Source organism: Schistocerca piceifrons, chromosome 3 (assembly GCF_021461385.2).
Source record: "Schistocerca piceifrons isolate TAMUIC-IGC-003096 chromosome 3, iqSchPice1.1, whole genome shotgun sequence".
In the NCBI taxonomy this organism is placed as follows: domain Eukaryota; kingdom Metazoa; phylum Arthropoda; class Insecta; order Orthoptera; family Acrididae; genus Schistocerca; species Schistocerca piceifrons.
The window spans coordinates 521,667,192-521,678,459 of record NC_060140.1 but is presented as its reverse complement, the minus strand read 5'-3'; the positions used below and the strand labels follow the sequence as shown (position 1 = coordinate 521,678,459).

Genomic DNA, 11,268 nt, shown 5'->3' with positions numbered 1-11,268 from the left:
TGCTTACCATGTAAACCAGGTTCCTCAAAATAGTCACTAACTGCAAGCCACTGAACAACAGATTATTATTAACAATCAAGTACATCAAAAAGTACAAATTATAATAAGAGATCAGACCTAGATGAAGCGGAAGTCTTCTGGGACTTACTGGATCTACAGCTGGCCAAACTTACCAAACAATATGTGAAAAATCATTGGAAGTACCTCTGTGCGGAAAGCCATCTTAAGAGGCAAGCTATTACTCTATCTGTGAAAGAACACAACTAGCAGATCATGCTGGCCCACTTTCACCATCTGGCCAGAAAACTGCCAACAGGAGATAGCCAGTCTAAACCATTGAATAGTTCCAGATAGATCATGTCATGATCATCGATTCAGATCCATACACATTAAGTATCACATTCATCACAATCTCTGCCAATACCAGTATGACACCCAAATGTGTCATAACTTACACAGCAACAAACTCGAGACAAAGCAGTCAGGAAAAGCCCCAAATACCATCAAAGCTGTGATCTGAGCTGAAAACAGACAGATATGAAAAACTTCTTACTGAAAAGTAAAACTTCAAGGGAAATGCAACCACAGATCTTACAGAGGCTTCAAATGAAACACACGGACTACCAGAAACTGTTGTTGTACTGTCAATGATAGGAAGGCATTCTGATGACCTCAGTCAAAGAAAACTATGAGATCCTTGTAGACAACTTCAAGAACTTATCAAAGCGTGAAAATCCAGAGGTCCCATTGAAAGCAAGGCACCCAAAGTAAGATTCCTGGAAGCAGGCCACCAAGAAAGAAGAAATCAAACATCACTTTGTCCAACGTAAATCAACAAGGTACCAAGGAAAGACTCAAAAGTCACAGAACTCTGGAAATATTCCAATGAAGGACAGATTGAAATCTTGCAACACTAAATAGAAGAAATCTGAAATTTGGAACCCTTCACGAAGATTGTAAAATAGCCCTCATCTAGCCACAGCATAAAAAGGCAGCACAAAAAATGTCAACAATTGTAGAGGCATCCCCTGCTATTGATTACCTACAAAATTCCAATACTTGCCATTCTGGAATGATCAGAAGCTCAAGTTGAGTATGAAATAAGCAAATACCATGGGTGTTTCAGGAAAAGCCACACCACATTAGACTATATATGGAACCTATAAACAATTACCAGATACTTTAAGCTTCAACCTAAATACACTATTAGGTAGTCTACAAAAGCATACAACTTCAAAGACTATGAGATCTTGCTAAACATCCTTGATGAATTCAGGGCTGACCTGAAACTATTAGCCTTAATTAAAACCATCCAGATAGACACAAAATCTAAGGCAAAGTTCCTAGGATGCAACAAAGTTATTCTTTGTCTCCATCCATAATCAACTGCTTTTTCAAAAGAATAAGAACCAATTTAAAAAGTTTGTTGAATGTAATTTTCAACACCAAGAACACAGTATCTCAATTCACAACTCATCTACATGCTTAAAATTTGATCACAAAATAAATAAATCAATCATAATTTGAAGCAATAAAGCAATAAAAAACTAATTCAAGGATGGCAACTCCAGTCAGCTACAGAGCAATTTTACACCTCTGAGCTATTATTTCTCTTAATGAATTGTTCAGTGTCAACTCTGCAATTTAGTATTACTTGTTTTGCCATCAATAACAAGAATCCCCCTCTTCCTTCCCCCCTCCTGTCCTTTCCCCACTGCACTGAACTTCACTAATGCATACATCTTCACATGTGTATCACATGCAATGTTTTGAACAAGTAAAGTTCCAACTCTGCCACACATCAGCCATGTTATTTGAGGCCTTTCATTTCATTGGTGTGGTCTATCAGCCAACACATTGATACAAAAGTCTGTAACCATGTAAAGAGTGCATATGATCGTTTTGTAATTTCAAAAGCACAGTTTTATAGTATGGTGTATAATTCATTAATTTTATAGATCAAGAGTGACTACAGTCCAGAAATATTCTGCAGAAAAAAGCACTCTGTGGACTTCATCATCAATTAAATAAATAAATTGAAAATATAATTATTTAAGCAAGAAACACTCTGAAAATTTATGTGTAATACAAAAGGGACTCTTGCTTGGAATCTTGTATGGCATATTTCTGGTATAACTCTGGTGTTATAGATTGTAGTATTATCCATGGTAACTTAATTTTCTTTCTTTCCTTGATGTTACTGACTATGACATTGGAAGTTTGGTAGAAATAATGACATAAGATTTATGAAATTTTAATGAGGAAGTGAAAAACAAAAACAGCAGGAATCTGACTGTTGAAAGTTCAAAACAATCAATATTAAAAAAATAAATGAAAGCATTTTACTTACCAAAACTGGCATTGTTACTCCACACTGCTGTGGTAGAAACATTCCAACTCAAGGGATGCTACTTATATTTTTAGTGGCAGTTGCTTATTTTTTCATAGTCAATGAGAAAAATAAAGAAATTCAAAGCAATATGAAAGTACTAAAAGTGAGGAAAACTCTGCTCAGTACACACATTTGTGAGAGATATAATGTGTGGAGCACAAAGATGATGTTGAGAGTGTTTTAAAAATGCAGTCAGTATGTTACATATTTCAGAAATGGAGCACTAAGGAGAAAAATTTCATAAATCATACAGTTGAAACTTGAACTATATCCAACTAATTTTCCTCACAAAAGAAGTATGTCATATATTAAATATATGAAGAATGCACCAGGCCATATTTAGCACTGATATGAAGTTATTTACACCTTTAATCAGTGTGCTGACAGTGATATATATACTGCTCAACCTAACACACTGAATGTGTGAGATCCATATTTAAAAAATGAGAGAGACTAAATCTCTAAATGGAACATTACTTCCAAAAATCCAGTTACTCAATGGCAATAATGTCACCTGCAACATCATTGTAGATTGTTAGGAGAAGTATCTGTAGTAAATAACTCAAAAGACTTCTAATAAACTCAAGAAACATTAACAGAAGTTTAGGGAGTAATCTGAGCATAAATAATGTGTCACAAAAAATTAGAACCAAAATACACTCACAACACCCTCAATGCTAAGAGCACCAAATACAGCCATTATTCTAAAGTATAGAAAAAAACTGAGACTTAAGGAATTTAAGAATGCTCCATTATTTTCGTATATAACTCATAATTTCTGTATAGTTGAGAACACCAAGATCGTGCTGTAGAGAGTATAGAAAAAATTCTCCTCAGTACACTGATTTTGTTCAAGTTACTCCTGTGCAAGAGAGATGCATTTCTTGTAAAATTATACATTTTTAAAAAGTACACCCCCCTCCCCATATCTCTCTCTCTCTCTCTCTCTCTCTCTCTCTCTCTCTCGCTCTCTCTCTCTCTCTCTCTCTCTCTCTCTCCATGTGTATAAATGTGTGTGTGTTTTGCTCTTAGGTCTGCAAGTTTAATTGGCAGACAATGTTATAGTCTTTATGCAGGATTATTTAGCTTCCTAAATCAATTGAATAAACAAAAGTATATGACACATAAGTAAAATAATGTGTGCATGAAACACTAGATGTAAAATAAAACTGACAATGAGCCAAAAACAACAAAATTATACATTCAGTCAATACACACTTTCAGGACATAGTAATATAATATATTGTATATCAATATTAAAATAACATAAGAAGATTTAAAAACTGAAATCATAATTGAATAATTGAATAAAAGGTTTCTGGGGCCACAAAATCCTTTTAGGATAAAAAGAGTATTATAGAAATGAAGGTAATGTAGAAGGAATAAATGATGGCACATGCTTCTAATTCAAGTGCACTAGAAACAAGAAGTTACACAAGAGTTCGCAACGTGTTCTTCTAGAACAATGGACACTCAAATACTGGTTAGTGTAGGGAACAATGTGGTGGTAACTATACAAAAATATCAATATGTGGCACACATTTCCAACTGGTCACACACATGAGAAATAATTATATAGTACATTCTAATTACTTTTAGACTATTACATAATAGCTACTCTGTAAGAGTATAAGGTAACTGTGTGACAGTGGATGAAATGATGACATTACTATTGTCAGCTATCCCAGGAGTGACACCTTATAATTTTAAATATGATTCTGTTATCGAAACCCCAATCGCATCAATTTATTTTAACTCCTCTTATAAAAACCAAGGACTTAATTTGGCTACCAAAGGTCATGGATTTTTTGTATACTGTAAAATTTGCCCACTCTGCATGAAGTATTTTTAAAGAAACAGAAAATTGGAATAAATTTTTGGAAAATGTATATTTTCAAATACTTGAATTGTAAAGAAAAATCTTTATATTTTAATAGTGATATTTAACTGTATGGTTCAAAGGGAAACTGATTTTGTTCCAAGAAATCTTCCTGTATGTTCATTTTGAGCATGTATTTTGATTTATTGGCTGTAGTATTCATCATAATCAGAAGAGTATGATTTATGAATTCAATAGAGGACTATTTAAAATAAGGAAGGGGACGTTAAATATGCCCTTTATACTGTGGCAAACAGATTATGAATAATGAAATGGAAATACTAGAAGAAATAGAACTTGATATGTTTGACATAACTGTATTATATAAAATAATTTTTTGGCATATATTGTACATTTGTTTAAACCACTACTGTGTGCATTGCTTCTTTAAAAATGTATTTAACATATGAACATGAATTATAATTGCATAAATAGCTATAAAATTTTAAGACAATATTTGGAGCCTCATAAACATTAATACTTATTAAATGAGAGAAAGAGTGAAAATAATATTTTGAATAAAATGTATGTCTTACATATTCTCACTTTGAGATAAACATGCAGACATTGAAAATCTGATTCTCCGCAGTACCAATTGAATATTCTCTTTAAAAAAAATCATTTCCTTATTCAATTATTGGCACTAGCATACAAACTGCAAGAAAAGCAGCAACAAAATATTTTAATTATATCAGTAAAACTGAGCAAATATATAAAACTATTTGAAACTTTCTCATAATTACCTATAACATTTCAATATTTTATAAAAAGTATGTACAGGATAAATACAAAAAACACTTTATTTTCATTTTATTACTTTGTTATGAGTTAAAAATAATAAGGAACATCAATACTGCATTTGCAAAACTTATGAGATAACTATTGTATGAAACGACAGTCATAACTGGTGGACATGGGGAACTTCCATGCAATAAAATTTTAGTTTTATTTACTTTCATTAATACTCTTCCTTCATTTGACTATTATATACACAAGACTCTCATCATAATTCACAACATTCTCACCAACGATTCATATTCTTACTCTTCATCTGCCGTTTTCCTTCAAACATTTTGAGCATGATTCCAGTGTCAACAACAATAAAATCATTTTAATATGACACATTCAAAGAATTAAAAACACATAAATATTTGGTTTTACTTGGTGACAAAAATTATGGTGACTTTCATCTCACATTTAATTTTAAAAAACAATACAAAACCAAACACAAATACAGTCTTAGGTATGGTACAGTAACTATCTAAAATTCCAGTATTTCACTCTGTATGGAAGGCTGTCAAGTAATAACAACAAATTAAGTATTACATATAATTATAGGGAAACAATTTATTAACAGGCTGGATGTTACACATTCTTATTCTGAATTTGTCACAAGGGCTTGTAAACTGGGCCCTATTTACATTACTGTTTACATATGACTTTTTATTTGTCATTTTTATTATGTTTTCTCTTATAGAACTGACAGTTTTACAAACATTTATACCATTTTGGCCTACCTAATTTTGTGGTATTGGATGGCTCCTCCTGCAAAAACATTACACAAATTTTACTGAAGATTGGTCACCCAGCCTTCAAGCTAATACTGTCTAATCTTTGGGGAGGTGTTGGAGGAGGTGTAGCAATATGCTCTGGTGTTGTAGCATCATTGCTTGGTACCATAACAGCCGGAATCAGTGATACCACTTCAGGTCCTGTAGCTTGTTTCTCATCATGAATATTAAAAACTCGTTCCTATTTAGGAAGAAAATAAGAGACATTAAATGAGAAGCAACTGTCAATGATATTCACTCAGAATGAATTTCTACAAATGATGATATTTGTATTTACATTTAACTGTAAAAATCAATATATCCCTTGGGCAGGATGTATGTGATGTTCAGGGTGGATATTACAACTGCTTATGAACTCTTAACAACATTAAAATACAGCGTGACTTAAATCAATCAAAGAAATACTCATCAGCCATATGTATCACATACCATTAACTGGACAATGTAAAATGACAAATATTATGAAATCAGGCAGCAAATGTTCCTCTGAACTGCAACTCCAACACAATTATGGGCTTGTACAACTTGTACCTAAGAAGAAAGAACAAAGTGCATAACTGCCAAACATTATACCCATAATGTTTTACTATGTTCTTCTTTATATGTTGTTGTTATTGTTGTGTTCTTCAGCCCAAAGACTGGATTGATGCATCTCTCCATGCTACTCAATCCTGTGCAAGCTTCTTCATCTCCAAGTAACTATTGCAACCTACATCCTCCTGAATCTGCTTAGTGTATTCATCTCTTGGTCTCCCTCTGCAGTTTTTACCCTCCACACTTTCCTTCAATACTAAACTGGTAGCCCCTTGATGCCTCAGAACGTGTCCTACCAACCAATCCCTCTTCTAGTCAGGTTGTGCCACAAATTCCTCTTCTCTCCAATTCTATTCAGTACCTCTTCATTAGTTACATGATCTATCCATCTAATCTTAAGCATTCTTCTGCAGCACCATATTTCGAAAGCTTCTATTATCTTCTTGTCCAAACTGTTCATCGTCCATGTTTTGCTTCCATACATGGCCACACTCCATACAAATATTTTCAGAAAAGACTTCCTGACACTTAAATCTAAACTTGATATTAACAAATTTCTCTTCTTCAGGACGCTTTGGTGCCAGAGCCAGTCTACATTTTATATCCTCTCTACTTCGACCATCATCAGTTATTTTGCTCCCCAGATAGCAAAACTCATCTACTACCTTAAGTGTCTCATTTCCTAACCTAATTCCCTCAGCATCACCTGAATTAATTTGACTACATTCCATTATCCTTGTTATGCTTTTTGTTGATGTTCATCTTACGTCCTCCTTTGAAGACACTGGCCATTCAATTCAACTGCTCTTCCAAGTCCTTTGCTGTCTGTGACAGAATTACAATGCCATCGGCAAACTCAAAGTTTTTATTTCTTCTCCATGGATTTTAATTCCTACTCCAAATTTTTCTTTTGTTTCCTTTACTGCTTGCTCAATATACAGAATGAATAACATCAGGGATAGGCTACAAACCTGTCTCACTCCCTTTTTAATCACTGCTTCCCTTTCATGCCTCTCAACTCGACTTCTTTATATATGAATACTGTCAAAAATGTTGCAGTAGTGATTTTTGTTGAGGAGGACTAGGTGATAAATGACTGACTTTATATTTTATATATCTAAAAACAAAGATGATAGACACACAAACACACACAAAATTCAAGCTTTCGCTACAAACTGTTGCCTCATCAGGAAGAGGTCTGCTTGTGTCTGTATATGTGTGGATGGATATGTGTGTGTGTGCGAGTGTATACCCGTCCTTTTTTCCCCCTAAGGTAAGTCTTTCCGCTCCCGGGATTGGAATGACTCCTTACCCTCTCCCTTAAAACCCATATCCTTTCGTCTTTCCCTCTCCTTCCCTCTTTCCTGATGAGGCAACAGTTTGTTGCGAAAGCTTGAATTTTGTGTGTATGTTTGTGTTTGTTTGTGTGTCTATCGACATGCCAGCGCTTTTGTTTGGTAAGTCACATCATCATTGTTTTTAGATATATTTTTCCCATGTGGAATGTTTCCCTCTATTAATTCATAAAATAAAAACAAAGATGATGTGACTTACCAAACAAAAGCGCTGGCACATCGATAGACACACAAACAAACACAAACATACACACAAAATTCAAGCTTTCGCAACAAACTGTTGCCTCATCAGGAAAGAGGGAAGGAGAGGGAAAGACGAAAGGATGTGGGTTTTAAGGGAGAGGGTAAGGAGTCATTCCAATCCCGGGAGCGGAAAGACTTACCTTAGGGGGAAAAAAGGACGGGTATACACTCGCACACACACACACACACATATCCATCCACACATATATATTTTAGTTTTTTTATTTCTTTATATATCTGCAGACAATAAATATTGTGTGGATGTTGTCCAATGTTAAAGATGTATCTTTTTTATGGATCATTTTTCAGAGAAGTTATATGTTCGAATCAATATGACTTTCACTGAATAGTCACTCTGACGAGAACATTCATTTCATTGAAGCACTCGTATTTTTGGCACACAACTGCTTGCCTGGTGCCCCTGTTTATACAGCTACATTATATTTGTTGATGCTATTCTCAATGTGAATACAATAACAGATGCAAAATCTGTTCATTGGTGACTAAGCTTTGATCCATCTCTACTAATTAGTTCTTTAAAGAATATTTTCATGAGGTTATTAAAAGAAATTTATCATGATAACCATGAATTAAATTATGATTTTACCAACATATTGCTATATTATTAAAAATTCATGTTGTTAAGTATGCCATAGTCGTTTACTTCAAAAACTGAAACTTATGATTAGCCCTGGTACAGAACAGTGTTTTTCTATAAGGGGATAAGAAATAATGCAGTATGGCAGAACTAATTCCCTGATAGAAAGATTTTTCAAACCTAAACTTGAATGTCATTAAGTTCTTTTATTTAAACAATGGAAAGTTCAGGGAGGAATAAAAGCTACATGAAAATGATAGATTGCTAGTCACCACATAGAGGAGGCACAAAGTCAGAGGCATGTACAATGAAAAAGAATGCTAGAAAAATGTTCAGTTGTTGGACAAAGTCCTTGTTTGAGTGGTACTGAATCACAGACAGGTAAAATGGAAAAGAATGCTAGAAATATTCAGCTTTTGGACAAGGACTCTCTCTGACTTCTGGATATTACAAGTGTTCTTTTTCATTGTTTTTATCTTTGGCTCAACATGTCTTCTGTGTGGTACATAGTGATCTGTCTTTTCGACATTGTTGTTAAGCTATTTTATTTGTAATTTACTGGCAATGAAGGATCAAAAGAATGGGTTTTCTAATGAATATTCACAAAGAAAACATTATTACAGAAAGTACATCCACTTACTACGAGTCATCAAATTGAGAACAGCTACAGAAAGAATTTTTTTTTTTTTTTTTTTTTTTTTTTTTGTTGGGTTTAAGGGCGCTCAACTGCTGAGGTCATTAGCGCCCAGTCACTGTTGTTAGAGCACATGGAATCCGGTAAAACTCAAGGGCATGGGGGGGACACCAGGAGGACCTGACAAAGATGCAGATAAAATAAGTAAAAAGGTTAAATGTCTTTGGACAAGCCAGTTAAAGTTATAAAACGCAGAATACGAGCAGCTGCTCGAGCGTCATCAGCTAAAACATCCGGTAAAGTAGATGGCAGGGACAGGACAACACGAAATTGACTAAAACGGGGACACGACAATAAAACATGGCGCACTGTTAATGCCTGACCACAAGGGCACTGTGGGCTGGGTCACCGGAGAGCAGGTAGCGGTGGCTAAACCGGCAATGCCCAATCCGCAACCCGGTCAGGAGGACCTCCTCGCGCCGAGATGGTCGGGAGGATGTTGTCCAAGCAGTTGGGAGCGGTTTTACTGCCCGGAGCTTGTTTCCTTGGAGGGATGACCAAGCATCCCACCACAAGCCTCTTACATACATCCCCACGAACGTCAGATGACGGGACACAATGGGAGGCTGGCCGAGGCAGGAGGACTGCAGCCTTGGCTGCAGCATCCGCAGCCTCATTCCCAGGCACTCCTACATGTCCGGGAACCCACAGAAAGCTGACAGAACCACCATTATCAGCGAAAGAATGGAGGGACTGCTGTATCCGTTGAATCAAGGGATGGACCGGATATGGAGCTCCAAGGCTCTGAAGAGCACTGAGTGAGTCAGAGCAGAGTACATACGATGAATGGCGGTGGCGACGGGCATACTGAACGGCCTGATGGAGAGCAAAAAGCTCGGCCGTAAAGCTGGAACATTGGTCGAGGAGCCGGTATTTAAAGGTGGCGGCCCCAACGACAAAGGCACAGCCGACACCATCGTCAGTTTTGGAGCCATCGGTGTAAATAAAGGTGTGACCGGCAAGGCGAGCACGAAGTTCGACAAACCGTGAGCAATACACTGCAGCCGGAGTACCCTCCTTCGGGAGTGAGCTGAGGTCGAGATAAATATGAACCGGAGCCTTGAGCCAAGGTGGTGTTGGGCTCTCACCCTCTCTGAAGGTGGTAGGGAGGGCAAAATCCAATTGTCGAAGCAGGCGACGGAAGCAGACTCCGGGGGGCAGCAGGGCAGACACATACAACCCGTACTGACGGTCGAGAGAATCGGCGAAGAAGGACTTGTAAGAGGGGTGGTCGGGCATAGACAACAGCCGGCAGGCATACCGACACAGCAGTACGTCGCGCCGGTAGGTCAATGGTAACTCGGCAGCTTCAGCATAAAGACTCTCGACAGGACTAGTGTAGAAGGCTCCAGTCGCAAGACGTATCCCCCGATGGTGGATGGAGTTGAGCCGGCGTAAGAGGGATGGCCGAGCGGACGAGTAGACGAAGCTCCCATAATCCAGCTTCGATCGGACTATGGACCGATACAAGCGAAGCAGGACAGTGCGATCCGCTCCCCAAGATGAACCACTAAGAACTCTGAGGACATTAAGGGAATGTATACAACGGGCCGCCAAATAAGAGACATGTGGAGACCAACACAGTTTCCTGTCCAACGTGAGCCCTAGAAACTTAGTTGTGTCCACGAATGGGAGAACAACGGGACCGAGATGTAAGGATGGCGGAAGGAACGCTTTATATCGCCAAAAGTTGATACAAACCGTCTTCTCTTCAAAGAACCGGAAGCCATTTGCCACGCTCCATGAGTAGAGGCTGTCTAGACAACGCTGAAGGCAGCGCTCCAGGAGGCATGTTCTCTGGGCACTGCAGTAGATCGCGAAGTCATCGACAAAGAGAGAGCCGGAGACATGAGGTGGAATGCAATCCATAATTGGATTGATCGCGATGGCAAAAAGAGCTACGCTCAAGACGGAGCCCTGAGGCACTCCATTCTCCTGGAGGAAGACGTCGGACAATACGGAACCCACACGTACCCTAAACTTTCGATCCGTTAAAAAGGAA

At 37.3% G+C, this 11,268-nt stretch overlaps 1 protein-coding gene across 1 annotated transcript in view; it reads right to left on the bottom strand.

Annotated features, from left to right (window-relative positions):
• Positions 1 to 5,029: 5,029 nt before the first annotated feature.
• LOC124789608 (low-density lipoprotein receptor-related protein 4) overlaps positions 5,030 to 11,268 on the bottom strand; it is a 618,985-nt gene continuing 612,746 nt past the window's right edge. The window contains exon 29 of the mRNA XM_047257023.1: positions 5,030 to 6,023. Coding sequence (XP_047112979.1) covers positions 5,853 to 6,023 — 171 coding nt within the window. The 3' untranslated portion in view covers positions 5,030 to 5,852. The remainder of the gene's footprint in view (positions 6,024 to 11,268) is intronic.